This window comes from Lagenorhynchus albirostris, chromosome 15, assembly GCF_949774975.1.
Source record: "Lagenorhynchus albirostris chromosome 15, mLagAlb1.1, whole genome shotgun sequence".
In the NCBI taxonomy this organism is placed as follows: domain Eukaryota; kingdom Metazoa; phylum Chordata; class Mammalia; order Artiodactyla; family Delphinidae; genus Lagenorhynchus; species Lagenorhynchus albirostris.
Genome location: NC_083109.1, coordinates 83,748,734 through 83,764,800, shown reverse-complemented (window position 1 = coordinate 83,764,800; position 16,067 = coordinate 83,748,734). Strand labels below are relative to the sequence as shown.

At 44.8% G+C, this 16,067-nt stretch overlaps 2 protein-coding genes across 2 annotated transcripts; one reads left to right on the top strand and one right to left on the bottom strand.

Annotated features, from left to right (window-relative positions):
* The first annotated feature begins 3,870 nt into the window (after nucleotides 1–3,870).
* On the top strand, nucleotides 3,871–10,562 carry LOC132506307 (zinc finger protein OZF-like). Its single transcript, XM_060124826.1, has 3 exons — nucleotides 3,871–4,150; nucleotides 4,437–4,532; nucleotides 6,980–10,562. The coding sequence occupies exons 1-3, from the start codon at nucleotides 3,871–3,873 to the stop codon at nucleotides 8,074–8,076; spliced, it is 1,473 nt and encodes a 490-aa protein (XP_059980809.1). The 3' UTR covers nucleotides 8,077–10,562.
* A 130-nt stretch (nucleotides 10,563–10,692) lies between these two features.
* LOC132506306 (uncharacterized) lies at nucleotides 10,693–16,066 on the bottom strand. The gene is made up of 4 exons (XM_060124825.1): nucleotides 16,011–16,066; nucleotides 12,700–15,821; nucleotides 11,691–11,871; nucleotides 10,693–11,308 (listed from the first exon to the last, which is right to left on the bottom strand). Exons 1-2 carry the CDS (start codon nucleotides 16,064–16,066, stop codon nucleotides 14,678–14,680), a joined length of 1,200 nt encoding a protein of 399 aa, XP_059980808.1. The 3' UTR covers nucleotides 10,693–11,308; nucleotides 11,691–11,871; nucleotides 12,700–14,677.
* Nucleotide 16,067: the final 1 nt, after the last annotated feature.

Sequence of the window (16,067 nt, the reverse complement as noted above, 5' to 3'; positions counted from 1 at the left end):
TTTGTTTTGAGGTAGGAGCATTTAACATACGATCTATCCTCTTAGCAAATTTTTAGGTATACAATACAGTATTGTTAAACACAGGCATGATGCTGCACAGTAGATCTCCAGAAGTTTCTCATCTTCCATATCTGAAACTTTGAATCCTTTGACCAACCTTCCATTTTCCCCCTCCTCCCAGCCCCTGGTAACCACCATGCTACTCTCTAATTCTATGAATTTCACTATTTGGGATTCCTCATAAGAGTGAGATCATTGTGGTATTTGTCTGGCTTATTTCACTTAGCATAATGTCCTTCAGGTCCATTTATGTTGTCACAAATGGTGGGATTTTCTTTCTCATGGCTGAATAATATTTCATTGTATGTATATATATATATATATATATATATATATATATATACCACATTTTCTTTATCCATTCACCCACTGATGGACACTTGGGCTGTTTCCATCTGTTGGGTTATTGTGAATAATGCTGCAATGAAATGGGAATATAGACATCTCTTTGATACCCTGCACTAAGATAACATCATCTGCAAACAGATACCTTTATTTCCTCATTTCTGATGTGGATGCCTTTTATTTCTTTTTCTTGCCTAATTGCTCTGGCTGGACTTCCAGTACTGTGTTGAATAGGAGAGGCAAGAGTGGGCATCCTTGCCCTGTTCCAGAACTTAGGGGGAAAGCTTTCAGCTTTTCACCATTGAGTATGGTGTTAGCTGTGGGCTTTTCATAAATGGCCTTTATTGTGTTGAGGTAAGTTCCTTCTATACCTAATTTGTTGAGAGTTTTTATCATAAAAGGGTGTTGAATTTTGTCAAATGCTTTTTATGCATCTGTTGAGATGATTATGTGACTTTTATCCTTCATTCTGTTAATGTAGTGAAACATAGTGATTGGTTTTCATATGTTGAACCATCCTTGCATCCCAGGGATAAATCCTACTTGGTCATGGTTTATGATTCTTTGAACGTGCTGTTGAATTTGCTGTGTTAGTCTTTTGTTGAGGATTTCTGCATCTGTGTTTATCAGGGATATTGGCCTGAGTTTTCTTGTGGTATCTTTGGTTTTGATATCAGGATGATGCTGGCCTCATAGAATGAGTTTGGAAGGATTCCCTCTTCTGTTTTTTGGAAGAGTTTAAGAAAGATTGGTACAAATTCTTCTTTGAATTTTTGGTAGAATTCACTCATAAAGTTCCTGGGCTTTTCTTTTTTGACAGTTTGATAGTTTTTTGGTTACTTCTTCATTCTCTTTATTTGTTACTGGTCTGCTCAGGCTTTCTATTTCTTCTTGATTCAGTATTAGTAGGTTGTATTTTTATTAGAAATGTATCCATTTCTCCTAGGTTGTCCAATTTGTTGGTGTATAATTGTTCATCATAGTCCTCATGATCCTTTTTATTTCTGTGGCATGAGTTGTAATGTCTCCTCTTTCGTTTCTGATCTTATATATTCCAGTCTTCTCTTTTTTTCCCCTTAGTCTAGCTAAGGGTTTCTCAATTTTATCTTTTAAAAAACCCCTGCTAATTTGGGCTTAGTTTGTTCTTTTTCTAAAGGTGCAAAGTTAGGTTGTTTATTTGGTATCTTATTTTTAAAAGTAGGTGTTTATTGCTATAAACTTGCCTCTTAGTGCTGCTTTTGCTACGTCTCCTAAGTTTTGGTTTGTTATGTTTTCATTTTCATTTGTCTTGAGATATTTTCTAATTTCCTTTTTGATTTCTTCTTTGACCCAATGGTGTTTAAGAGTGTGGTTATTTAATTTCCATGTATTAAATTTTTTCCCATTTTCATTACTATTATTGATTTCTAGCTTTGTGAATAATTTCAGTCTTCTTAAATTTGTTAAGATTTGCTTTTATGTCCTAATATATGATCCATCCTGGAGAACGTTCTGTGTGCTCTTGAGAAGAATGAGTATTATGCTGCTGTTGGGTAGAATGTTCTGTATATATCTTTTAGGGCTATTTGGTCTATAGTGTTGTTCAGTTCTGCTCTTGTTGGTTTTCTGTCTGGATGAGAATGGAGTATTTAAGTCTGCTACTATTATTGTGTTGCTGTCTATTTCTCTCTTCTGATTTGTCCATGTTGCTTCACATATTTAGGTGCTTTGATGGTCTGTGCATACATAATTGTTACATCTTCCTGTTGAATGGACCCTTTTATAATTATATGACTTTGTCTCTTGTGATAGTTTTTGACTTAAAGTCTATTTTGTCTGATATAAGTATAGCCAGACCTGCTCTCTTTTGATTACCATCTGCACGGAATATCTTTCTCCATCCCTTCACCCAATATGTGCCCTTATATCTAAAGTGAGTCTCCTGTGGACAGAAAATTGTTGGGTCTTGCTTTTTTATCCATTTGGCCACAGTATGTGTTTTAATTTGAGGAGTTTAGTTCACTTATATTTAAAGTAATTATTGATAGGTAAGGACTTACTATTGCCATTTTGCTAATTGTTTTCTGTTTTGTAGTTCTCTTGTTCGTCTCTTCCTCTCTTTGTTGTGGTTTGAGGATAGTTTTGGTAGTGATATACTTTTTTTTCTCTTTATTTCTGTGTACCTACTGTAGATTTTGTTGTGGTTACCATGAGGCTTGCATTGAATATTTAATAGTGTTAACAGTCTGTTTTAACCTGCTAACAACTTAACTTCAATCGCATATAGAAACTCTGCACTTTACTCCCCCCTCCACTTTGTTATGACAGATTTTACTTCCTTTTACATTGTTTCCATTAACAAATCTGAGATAATTATTCTTACACTTTAGCCTTTTAACTTCTAAACCAATATTTAAAATGATTTACACACTAACATTATATATATATATATATATATATATATATATATATATAATACTCAGTATAAATTAAAATTGTAATTTTGGTCCTTAATTCATTCAGAGAGAGAGAAAAGGAGGGTGAAAGGGAAGGGGAGCCAAGCCCTGTTCTGTGTACATGGAATCCTTTCTCTGCTTTCCTCTTGTTGCCACCTTAATTTTGACCATATCACATGTTGATGATTATAATTGTACCCGAACTTTATTTTTATTATTTTTTTGGCTGTGCCATGTGACTTGCAGGATCTTAGTTCCCCAACCCGTGCCCCCTGCAGTGGAAACACGGAGTCCTAACCACTGGGATGCCAGAGAATTCCCTATAATTGTACCCGAATTTTATTCATTCTCTCCCTCCCCGTGATTCCCACCTCAGTGATGCAGTGATCTTCCACATCAGTTTGTCTTTGGTAACTCCCCTTCTTAAATACTGTGATGGAGTCCCCATTGCATGTATGAAAAACCCTTTGTTTGTCATATGATCTGACCTCTCTCTCTCTCTCTCTCTCTCTCTCACACACACACACACACACATATACACACATTCCCCTTATACTCTATACTGTCATTCCCTACTGTCACATATTTGCAGTTCCTACCAGATTTTCCTTGCCTTTGCTCAGGCCATGCCTCTTGATAGGAATATCCTTCAAACATCAGAACAATTTATTTTTCATGATTCTGCTGACATGTAACCTCCAATGAGGCTTAACTTGACATCAGGATGTTGAATTTGGCTGCTGTCTTCTTTGTGTCTGTTCTGTACTTAAATGTACTTCCGTCATAGCCTTCAGTGTATTGTTACCACACAGCAGTCTCTTACATTCATCTCACTCCACCAGACTACAAATGCCCTAGAACAGAAGCAATGTGGCATTGAGCTTTCAACCTCAAGGACCATGCAGAACACCAGTGACGTACCTGGTCTTCCGTAGATGCTTGCTCACTGAATGGATGGATGGATGAATGGGTGAATAGAGATCCAGGAGTGAGATATTTTCTAATGATCTTTTTTTTTCTCTCCCACGAAATGTCGTACAAAGTTAGGGGCATGCTAAGCTTCCTATATAACTTATCATGGGGAAACCTGACCTCCGAAGGTGGTAAGATCCATCTCCTCTACACCTTTGCCATAATACTCTGTGCTGAGCACTCCAGTTTAATCAGGAGTGTGCTGTTCCAGGGGTCGTTATCATTCAGAGACGTGGCTGTGGGCTTCACCCGTAAGGAGTGGCAGCAGCTGGACCCTACGCAGAGGACCCTGTACCGGGATGTGATGCTGGAGAACTACAGCCACCTGGTCTCCGTGGGTGAGGAGGGCTTCCTGTGTCCCCCCTGTCCGCTGCTTATGTCTGAGCTCCTTTCTTTTCTCTGTTACGTAAGACCCTGTTAAGTACTAAAAATGTTTGGCCTTGGGTTTCAGCCATCAGTAAATCTTGTTCTCATCTCACCTGGATTATTTGTGAATTTTCTTCCCAAGTGAAATAGCTATTCTTTGGCTGAGATGTAAATGTTCATTAGGCAGTCTGGGCCTTCTGCTTCCTTGGATGGCCCAGGTGGCTCAGCATAAATCTTGTAACTATTTCTTATGAATAGGGTGTCAAGTCACCAAACCAGCTGTGATCTCCAGGTTGGAGCAGGGGCAAGAACCGTGGATGAAGGAGGAAGAGATCCTCAGATGGAGCTTTCCAGGTGAGAGAGAACCAGCCTGGAGGGGGACAATGGACATGAGATTCCAGGAGGTCACAAAGCAGAACCTCAGATTATTTTTGTTTCACACATCTGTGTTAAAAGCCTTGGATCTTTGCAAGCAGCTATGGACATCTGACTCAAGACCTTGAAATGCCCAAATGATTCCTGCTACCTGCATACATCACACATCACTGCATGATTACTCTCCTTTCCCTGGATTTTAGAGAAAGACATATTCTTTTAAAGTTTATCCGTTCATTCTATTCCACTGCCCCCTTCTAAGACCTTGCTTTCTCAGTCTTTCTCTAGAATCTTCAGGCTTACGCTTGTCCCCATGGTTATAAAACAGGCTTTCTCATGCTTTCAGGGGTTCATAGATTTGTCCTATTTTAAAATAACTGTGTTATTTTGTGTCACTCATTTTTATTTTAGTTGTCTTTTCTTTCAATGCCTTAAACAGTTATTTTCTACCTTTTATATGACTTTAAATTCATCTTCTTTCAAGACCATGTAACATGTCCCCATTTTGTCTGATACGTTATAACTGAAGCTTTTCCCCCATCTCAGTGTGATCCCACAGGGAGCTGAGCCTTTGTTTTATTCATCACGACACACATAGTATATATCGACTAACCCCCTCTACTGTCTAGGACAAGGATCCTTTATCAAGCATCTGTTCAGGGCAGTTGTTATTTTTTTTATTATTTTTTTAAATTATTTTATTTATTTATTTTTGGCTGTGTTGGGTCTTCGTTGGCACGCGTGGCCTTTCTGTAGTTGCAGCGAGCAGGGGCTGCTCTTCATTGAGGTGTGTGGGCTTCTCATTGCGGTGGCCTCTCTTGTTGTGGAGCTCTAAGCGCGTGGGCTTCATTAGTTGCGGCACGTGGGCTCAGTAGTTGTGGCTCACAGGCTTAATTGCTCCACGGCATGTGGGATCCTCCCGGGCCAGGGCTCGAACCTGCGTCCCCTGCATTGGCAGGCGGATTCTCAACCACTGCGCCACCAGGGAAGCCCAGGGCAGTTGTTATTAATCAGGGGGGTACCCCAGACTCACTGGGGGAGCTTTAAAAATGCCCCCTGGCTGGGTCCCAACCCAGAAAATTCTGCTGGGGAAGATCATGAGGCATTGATTTTGTCTCTTAGGAATTCAGCAGTGGGGCTCAGGGAACATAAATATTTCTAAACACAGGAATTTTCATGGTTCCACTGGGTATTAGTGCCCAAGGTGAAATAGCGGGGTATTTGTGGTTTAAAATGTAAGTAAAGGAAAAGCAAATAAATATCTAAGCATAGGATGAAGAATTCGACAGTTAAGATTCTCCAAGTAGATTCCACAGTGCTGTGGAAACTAACTTGCCCAAGGAATGTCAGTATGGGTTTAGTGGAGGGGCTGATCTGCAGGCATATGGGAAGGGGACACGTAGGGTTGGGTTGTTGGCCAGATTTGGTTTTAAGGGAACCAAATGAAAAAAACGGTCATCTGAGCAATCAGAACACAACAGGGAATCTTCCCAGGGCAAGGATGGCTTGCATTCGGTTCTGCGGTTCTTGTGTCGATGTACTGGACATCGTAAAGACCACGTAGATCCATGTGAGAATAAACCGCTGCAGAATGGACCTCTGACTCTAGGAGAATTCCTGTAACAGTTAAAGAACTTGATGCTTTGAGAAAATTAATTTGATATACAGAATGGAGGGGAAGTTAAGGTGGGAAGGGCACAGGAAGTGCAGGTGAGAGAAAAGCCTATTTGCAACCTAGGAATAAAGTGAGGGGAACTCACACTTCATTCAGCCCAAGTCCTTTGCTCCTATTTCCTAAACACCCTTCTCCCTAGAGTCCCCTGAAAACGCTGGTCTGTCTTTAGTCTTCGTTCATAATTCCTAAATACCCTTATCTCCTGATGGGGCCTCCTTATTATGCCTTCCCCTTACCTAGGGATGCTGGAGCTAGTACCGGCCTGTGATGGCCAATGGTGGCAGAATCCTCTGGCTCTGCATTCTGTGACGTCATCCTCAAATTGGTCACATTGGGGAATGCTTTCACCATGGAGATTGGTAATTGACACAGATCGGGTTTTCTTTTTCTCTTGGTGACCTGGTTCATCAGCACATCAATGCCTTGAGTCCACTATCCTCTAGTTTTTCTCTTGTGTGTGTTTTCACCTTCTTCCCAATTTAATGTGCGGACTTGATAATAGCAGAGCTTACATATATTCACCGTCAGGGTTTTATCTGTTATCAGTTCTCATTTTTTTTTTTTTCTTTTCAGAAGCCAAGGGAGTAGGAAGTGTTTGTAGTAGGATTATGATTATGATTATTTAATCTGGGCAATCAGGTTTGAAACCACGAAGTTAATCCTCCTTCCAAACATTTCTGAAATAGTTTGGTTCTGTGATGTGCTCCTGGAAAGATAACACGTTTGTGTCCTTATTTATTTTTTTCCCTAGAAGTTTTGCAAGTTGATACCCAAGTAGAGAGACAACGGGAACACCAAAACAAACTTTTGAAGCAAGCTGCACTCCTAGACAAGAAAAAATTGACCACAGAAGGGCAAAACGCATGTAACACAGTCGAAAAAAACACCTGTCAGAACACAAACGTCGTTTCTTCAGGACAACAGGTCCCTAAGTGCGAGTCATGTGGAGCAGCCTTGCCGGGTAATGCAGGTGTTACTCCTAACGCGTACCTTGCAAGAAGGAGATTTGAATATGATGCACAGGGGAACTTATTTCTCTATTCTAAGCTGGAAACTCCACATTCTGGGGCACACCCACGTGAATGTAACCAATGTAGAAATGCTTTAAGCCATGACCAAGCCCTTAATGCTGATCAGAGAACCGACAGTAACGAGAAACCCCACAAATGTACCAAATGTGGGAAAGGCTTCTCCCATAAATCAGAAATCATCACCCATCAGAGAGTCCACAGGGATGAGAAGTCCTCTGGATGCAATGACCAGGGGGATGGCCTGAGGGAGGAGAAGGTTTGCCTCAGCAAAAAACGTCCGGGAAACCACACAGATGAGAAACCCGGCGGAAATGGCAAATGCGGTAAAAGGCTCTCCCCAGAAACAAGCCTCTCCATACCCGAGGCCATTCTGGCTGGAGAGAAGCCTTATAAGTGTTCAGACTGTGAGAAAATCTTCTCCCACAAGTCACGTCTCATCGAACACCACAGATCCCACACGGGAGAGAAACCCTATGGCTGCGAAGAATGTGGGAAATCTTTCTCCCGGAAGTCATGCCTCATTATCCACTACAGAATCCACACAGGAGAGAAGCCCTATGGCTGCAGCCAGTGTGGGAAAGCCTTCTTCCAGAAGTCACACCTCATCCTTCACCAGAGGACTCACACTGGAGAGAAACCCTACGAGTGCAGCGAATGCGGGAAGGCTTTCTCCCAAAACTCCTGCCTCATCATACACAAGAGAACCCATATGGGCAAGAAGCCCTATGAATGCTCTGACTGTGGGAAAACGTTCTCCCAGAAGGCGAACCTCATCAGACACCACAGAATTCACACCAGGGAGAAACTGTACGGCTAAAGTGAGAGAGAAGTTTTCATCAGGAATTCCCAACACATCTAGGAATGAAAACCCTGTGGATTTTGTGAACATGGAAAATCCTTCAGCAAGAAGTCCAATGCCACTGTGGGCAGACCTTCCTACCAACTTGGAGAACTAGGAAATGCTTATTCTCTTAAAACTAAGGATAGAAGGGTAATGATGCTCTAGAGAGATCTATTTTTATAGGATAAACTTAAACTTAACTATGAAGTGTATCTGTGTCTACATTAACTGTGGCTATTGAGCTGTAAGTGAATAATTTAAACCATTAATATAACAGACTGAATAAGCCACAGAACAATGCCAGGGGTATGCGGGGACTATGTTCCTGGAGATGCTACATAAACAGAATTTTATTTTACTTATTTTTGAACTGCATTTGTAGTTGAACATAATTGTGAACTTGTAGACACAGATACCATAATATGTAGGATGACATCTATCAAGAGTTTCCACACTAAATTACACCCTTTTGTCTTTAATATACGTTATAACTGGGATTTACTACTCAACCGGAAGTCCATACACCGTACCACACACCATTTGGTTTTTTGTTTGCTGGCAAGTATTACAGAGCCCCCCTGGATCTGGAAACCAGCAATTTCATGACATCCCCTGATCTCTCTCCATCAACTAGTTTATAAGTCATGTTAAATGAGTAAGGTTGGGACTCCCTTTTCTGGCAGTATAGTGGACCACCTAAAGTGAAAAATGTTCCACTGTAAACCACTTGAAATTATGGACAATAACAGGTGACATTCTTTTAAATGCATAATTCAGCTTGCAAGAAAATCAGTGAGGTTTCCAGGTGCCAGTTCCAGAGGGAACTGAAAAGTGTGTGAGTTGATGCTGTAAGCTTCCCTGTAGGTTTGTTTACCCAGAAGCTTGGGTGTTAAAAGCTATAGGCAGAAGGCTTGGCACTGAAATACCTCATAAATTGAGAAATTTCAAAAGCCTGTACATATAGGGAAAGGATGGACCAGAGAAAAACCTGCTCATTTGCTCAGGAAGCTTGCCTGTCTTTCCCTGGACTCTGGTAGGGAAAGAATTTACCCTGATGATTCACAAGCTGTGACCTGCACCTCTTACGAGTTAGAATTGTGAATTTGCTCTACTCATGCCCCAGTTGAAAAACTGAACAATTAACATAGAAATTTGTCCTGGTCTTTGAAGCAACTTTACAGAAGCAAACACAAACTATTCTTGGAGAAAGACACCCTCAACCTGTGTTTCCCAGGGTTCTGACATACAAACCCAAGATGAGGTCATAATCTAGAATTATAAAATGTGAAGAAAGTCAACAGACATTTTAACAAAATAAAAACCTCAAGTCTTTTAAGGTGATAGAAAAATCTGAAATTCTATAAAAATGACTGTCTTGAAAAATGATGAAAAAAAATCAAAACTGCATGAAAGCAGACACAAAGAAAGATAACTGGCTTATTTGGAAAAAGAACCACATAGCGTGTCTAGAAATGAAAAATATAGTCACTGAAATTTAAAACTCAACGTTAAAATATTCTACATGTCAAACAGATTATACTCAGCTGAAGAAAATGGGAACAGGAAGGCAGAGCCATAAGCCAATTCACAGAATTCAGTATATAGAGAGGTGGAAAATGTGAAAGAATGGGGGAAGAGACATACAAATGAGAAGAGCAGGCACTTCCCTGGCGTCCAGTGGTTAAGACTCCAAGCTTCCACCGCAGGGGGCAGGGGTTCGATCCCTGGTCAGGGAACTAAGATCCTGCACGCTGCAAAGCACGGCCAAAAATACTAAAAACAAAACAAAAAAACAGAAGAGCAAACAGGAGCTCCTTAAAGACAAAATGAAAAAAACGGAAGAAAAGTAAATATTCAAAGATGTATTGGCTCAGATTTAACAAAAGATGTGCATTAACATGCATATGTGTGTGAAATATATATGTATATATATATGCATATATAGACATGCAATATATGCCTAGCTGAATAACTAAAAATAAGTTCACATCTAGATGTACTCGATGTATATCCGTCCAGAGTCTAGCTAAGCTGCTCTCTAGTATTGCTGCCTCATCCATCGTGTTTGGTCAGATGGCTGCAGGAACCTTAAGCTGACACAAGCCCCTCGTGCAAGGACATGCCCTATAGCAGCCGCTCGGCCACAAGCAGATGTAAGTCCCTGGAGTGACTCCCCCGCAGCCCTTGTGATCAGTAGCTCACCTGCCTCCCAGTGCCTGTAAGCTTTACGCACCCCTTAGCCAGGACCCCCGTGAGCTTACCAAAACCCTGCTCTTTGGGTTTGGATTGATCAATCTGGTCCTAACCTAGAAACCCCAGAGCACTCCCCCGTGGACCCTAATAAAGGGATGTGTGCCAAGTCCAGTCCCTGTCTGCACTCCGCCTTGACCCCCCCCGGGGCCCCTCCCGGTGTGCTGTGTGCTTGGTCCAGGCCCTGTGAGTAATAAACTTGCCGATTTCGATTTCTCCGTGGTCTGTTGCTGAACCCACTCATCGTCCTGCACCCTGTGCTCCACTTAACAAGTGTTAATTTCACGAAGTCTTCACAGTTGGGAACAGGATGGTAGAGTCTTGCAATTGGCTGGTGGAGAAATGCCTTTGGCTGGCAAACGGGCTGTGGCTGTGTCTCCCACAGGTTGCTGCCCCGTGGAGGGTGAACTCCCCCAGTGGGTGTTAGACTTTGGGTGTACTTCCCCACTCCAGGCACAGACCCAGCTGCTGACTGTTAGGAGACTTGGCCCCGGTTTCCAAAAGGTCCTGTCGGGGCAGGTGAGGGCTGAGATGCACCCTGCCATGAGCACTCAGCCACCACCGACTCACCAAAGCACTGGTTCTAGGCTCCGAGGTCCCAGCTCCGGTGATCCTGCTGCCTCTGCGCTGGTGGGGGTGAGCCCGATCCCAGTGAGGCTGATTGGGACACCCTGAGGGGAAGCAGCTGCCTATGAGTCCGGCTGCCCGGGATTCCACTGCAGACCTTTATGGTAACATCCCCAAGGCCAAGTCAGTTGTCAGCGTGGCGGGTAATAGAGAATTAGAAGCTGAAACTTGGAACTGTATTGCATCTTCGAAAGTTGCTGAGTGAGTGAATCTTGAAAGTTCTTATCACAAGAAAATAAAATTTGGCAATTACATGAAGTGATGTTCACTACAGTCATGACGGTGATCATTTCGCAATGTACACAGGTCGCGAATCATTGTGTTGTACTACCTGAAACCAATAGGATGTTATGTGTCAATTATCTCTCAATACATAAATAAACTGAAACTTGAAACTTGATGCGTCTCAAGACTCAAAATATTTTGAAAGACTTTGTACAGCAGGAGGGAGAGAAAAGGGGCCAGTCAGCCTTTGAAAGTATCTAAATCTGGCCCGGAGCTGCTATTTCCCACCACAGAATTCGGCCGAAGACCCAAAATGCCACGCCGTGCAGGATCCTAGTTCCCCGACCAGGGATCAAACCCGTGCCCCCTGCAGTGGAAGCGTGGAGTCCTAACCACTGCCAGGGAATTCCCTGCATAACCTTTTAAAGGAACCTGGGGATGAAGGGCCACCATCAGCAGACGCAGGCTGGGCCTCTACCCTGACTTACCTCAACGCCAAAGCAGGTGCAGCCACCTGTGCTCAGCAACCTGACAGCTCCCACCAAGGCTCCCCACCAGGCGGTCAAATGCAAAGGTTTCTTTGGTTGTGGTCATCACTCTCAATCATGTACAGTGCGGATAACAGGACTGCTGGTGGCCCTCAGGCCTCACCCCGTCTCGGGAGATGCGCTGGAACAAATCAACCACAGCTACCAGGCCTGTTAGACTGCCAGCCCTAAGTGTCTCTTGAGTGAGGACTTCCTCATAGCCGTAGGATTTGGGAAGGAATTGACGGGGGGCTTCCTGTGTGCCTCAGGGTCCCGAGCACTGGCCTCAGGGAGAAGCAGAAGGTAAGAACTAAGATGGCACGGACAGATGGACAGAGACCCCCTTTCATGAGATTTCTTTCTTTTTTTTGGTCTCTTCCTCCTGTCTTTCTTTTTTAAATTGAAGTATAGTTGGTTTACAATGTTGTTAGTTTCAGGTGTACAGCAAAGTGATTCAGTTATACTTATGAATCTATCCTTTTTCAGATTCTTTCCCCTTATAGGTTATTATAAAATATTGAGTATAGGGACTTCCCTGGTGGTGCAGTGGTTAACAGTCCGCCTGTCAATGCAGGGGACACGGGTTCAAGCCCTGGACAGGGAAGATCCCACATGCCGCGGAGCAACTAAGCCCGCATACCTAGAGAAAGCCCGTGCGCAGCAACGAAGACCCAACGCAGCCAAAAATAAATTAAAAAAAAATTGAGAATAGTTCCTTGTGCGATACGGTAGGTCCTTGTTCGTTGCCTATTTTATATTGTAGTGTGTATCTGTTAATCCCAAACTCCTAATTTATCCCTCCCTCGCTTTCCCCATTGGTAACCCTAAGTTTGTTTTCTATAATCTAGAGATTATCATACTAAGTGAAGTAAGCCAGACAGAGAAAGACAAATACCATGTGATATCGCTTATATGTGGAATCTATAAAATAATGCAAATGAACTTATCTGCAAAACAGAAACAGACTCACGAGATTTCTGAGGCAGCTGATAGTCATTCTGGTGTCCCACGTTGCCTGCACAGATCAGTTCTCCCCAGCCTTCGAATCAGTTTTCATAGACGTGTGGTTTCTCCAGCCAGGAGGTTAGGTAGGCGGTATTTACCGGCACTGATCTGGCTCTAAGACTTCTAGTTTCTGACCGACCCTTCAGGAGGCATTTTTAGGAAAAGTTCCCCCTCACGGAATCTGGGACCCTGGCCTTGGGGGTACAAGCAGAGCTATCAAGTTTTCCGAATGCAGTTTATTATGTCAAGACACAAACGCGTTGCTTCTAAGCCTCCCTGCATTGGAAAGTTGGGTCCAAGCTGTCCAGCTGGGTTTTCACAGCCAGCTCTGATGCTCTAAGACCCCAAAGAGGAGTCAGTCTTAGAGATTCTTGTCCTTGGCAGGACTCGAGAGCCGTGTCCCCTCCCTACAGCCAGTGTGTGAGACCCCAAAGAACTCAGAGCTTGTCTAGGGCTTATTCCTCCAACAAACATTTATTAAGAACATTTATTTAAGATCTTAAAATGTAAGAACAGGATCTGCAATCTGGCTATATTATGGGGCTCACAGCCTAATTGTGAGTGGGGAAGTGGGGGACTGGGTAGGTGATTGGGAAGTGAAGCAGATGCTGAGATTACATTCTAGAGTGACAACTGTTGCAACTGAGAGGAGGAAGGAAAGGGTGCCGTTTTAGTCCGTTCGGGCGACTACAACAGAATACCATAGAGCTGGAGGCTTGTAACAACAGAAATGTATCTCTCACAGTTCTGGAGGCTGGAAGTCCAAGGTCAAGGTGCCGGCAGCTTCAGTGTGGTGACAACTTTCTTCCGGGCTCGGAGACAGACTGCTTTCTTGTTGGGTCCTCACAGGGCAGAAGGGGTGAGGGAGCTCTTCCAGGCCTCTTTCATAAGGGCACTAATTCCATTCAGGAGGGCTCCACCTTCATGACCTAATCACTTCTAGAGACCCCACCCCCTAATAACAAACTAATAATGGTGATTAGATTTCAACATGTGAATTTGGGTGGGGACACCTTCAGTCTACAACAGGTACAGTATCTGGACTGATCACTGAATAATACAAGAGATTTTCATAAGTGGAAACAGAGTGTACCGGGGCAAAAAGCAGCATGAGTGAAGGCATGATGACTTGAAGGCTTGTCTTTGTGAATAGCTTGAACCAGCCACAGTTCATTTCATGTACAACAAACTACATGGATTTTAAGGATGCATCTCTGTGAAGTTCTGCACAAACACCCACGTAACCACCACCCAAGTCAAGATATAGAATGTTTCCAGTACCCAGGCAACCTCCCTGTGCCCTCTGCCAATTCAAACCCTTCCCCCAGTTAACTACTATGATGACATCAACCGCCACAGATGAGTTTGTCATTGGCCTTTATTTCAATGGAAGCATCCAGAAGTGTTCTTTGTGTCTTGCTTCTTACACTCAGTATTACATCTGGGTGGTCCTTATTTTTTTGCCAGTAGCAGTAGTTCATTCTTTTTCATTGCTGTGTAGTATTCCATTGCATGCATATGCCACAAGCTGTTTGTATCTATTCTATGTTCATGAATGTTTGGATTATTTTCCAGTTTTTGTCTATTATAAACAGTGCTGCCATAGACTCCTTACTCACTCCTCTTCAAAAGATTCTGTGTGGCTACGATTCAGAGCAGTGGTTCTCAACCAGGGGTGATCCTGTCCCCAGGGGATGTTTGGCAATGTCTGGTGACATTTTTGATCATCACAACTTGGATGGGGGAGTGGTGTGTGCTACTGGCATCTTCTGGGTGGAGACAAGGGGTGCAGCTAAGCGCCCTACAATGCACGGGGACAATCCCCCTGCCACCAGAGAGAACTCTCCAGCTCAAAATGTCAATAGAGGAACTTCCTTGTGGTCCAGTGGTTAAGACTTCACCTTCCAGTGCAGGGGGTGTGGGTTCGATCCCTGGTCGGGGAGCTAAGATCCCACATAGCTCATGGCCAAAAACCCAAAAACATAAAACAGAAGCAATATTGTAACAAATTCAATAAAGACTTTTAAAACGGTCCACATCAAAAAAAAAAAAAAGTCACTAGATGCAGAAGCAGCAGGCTGGAGTCTGATTTTGGAGTCCTTGTCCGCTGCACCCAGGTTGTGTCCGGTAGGCTTCGGGGAGTCACAGATGGTTCTGGAATGTGAGGTTTCCATCCGGGGGTGGTGGAGAGATTTCAGAACAGACTCCACCTGGCATCCAGCATTTGGTGACATCAGCCTGGTGGACGGCGCCTGGTGTCCTGGGGCTGACCACCCGCTGCAGTGCCCCCTGCACGTCCCGGTTCCGCAGCGTGTAGATGGCCGGGTAGAGCGGGGAAGTGAGGTTGATGTAGATGAATGAGACCAGCCTGTCCTCCTCCAGGGAGTGGCTGCTCGGTGGCCTGGCGTACGTGGCCGTGGCGCAGCCGTCGTGGAGCATGCCCAGGCCACCGTGAGATGGGACGCCACCGTGTTGAAGGCCTTGCGGTGGCCCGCAGCCCCAGGAACCCCCCAGGATGACCAGCACCGCCCTGGCGTAGGAGAAAGGATCAGGGCCAGAGGCAGCACCCCCAGCAGCACACAGGCCGCCAGCAGGACGTGCTCCTGCAGGTCCCGGTTCCCGCAGGCCAACACCGACACGGCCGGGAGGTCGCGGAAGACGTGGTTGACTAAGCCCCCACGGCGGAAGGGCAGCTGGAAGATGGCCGTGGTGAGGCCCAAGGCCAGGAGAGAGCCCCCAACGCAGCAGGCGGCGAGAAGGCACCAGCAGAGCCCCACAGTCGTGAGCTGAGGGCGGCAGACAGCCGGGTAGTGGCCCAGGGCCACGGCCGCCGGCAGCAGGCAGCCGGAGGCACAAAGAGGCCCATCTGGGCGGCCCCCGGGCAGCAGGAGGAGGCCGGCCAGCACGCGCGGAGCCAGCACTGGTACGTAGGCCGCCTCCTTGGCAGACAGATCCCCCAGGAAGAAGTATGTGGTGGGTGCAGGGCGGCGTCCACCACGGCCAGCCCCTGGATCAGCAGGCTTCCTGCCAGCGCGGCAAACAGAGTGGCAGGAGGAGGGCAAAGGGCAGCACCCGGGGCCCCAGGGGCTGCCCGGAGAAACCCAGGATTACAAACTCCTGTGGGGCGGTCCAGCTTGACGTGGGCCAGTGGCTCGTGTCGGGGCCTGGGGGAGGATGGACGCACAGCCTGGAGAGGAACGTCAGGGCCTCTGCCTCTCCTTGGCCCGGAGCCCTGCGCCCAGCCTTCCCTGGCCCACCCGTAGCTTCCCCTCCCACCACCCTTCCCAGGGCTTCAGCGCTTTCTCCCCAGTCCAGTATTTTCTACTCCTCATC

Excerpts from the sequence above, each read along its gene's own strand:
- LOC132506307 (XM_060124826.1), top strand. The coding sequence starts at position 3,871 with ATGTCGTACAAAGTTAGGGGCATGCTAAGCTTCCTATATAACTTATCA. Across the intron at positions 4,151-4,436 it reads CAGCCACCTGGTCTCCGTGG|GGTGTCAAGTCACCAAACCA; the intron begins GTGAGGAGGGCT and ends TCTTATGAATAG. Across the intron at positions 4,533-6,979 it reads CCTCAGATGGAGCTTTCCAG|AAGTTTTGCAAGTTGATACC; the intron begins GTGAGAGAGAAC and ends TTTTTTCCCTAG.
- LOC132506306 (XM_060124825.1), bottom strand. The coding sequence starts at position 16,066 with ATGAGGAGTAGAAAATACTGGACTGGGGAGAAAGCGCTGAAGCCCTGG. Across the intron at positions 15,822-16,010 it reads CTGAAGCCCTGGGAAGGGTG|CCCCTGGGGCCCCGGGTGCT; the intron begins GTGGGAGGGGAA and ends TTCTCCGGGCAG.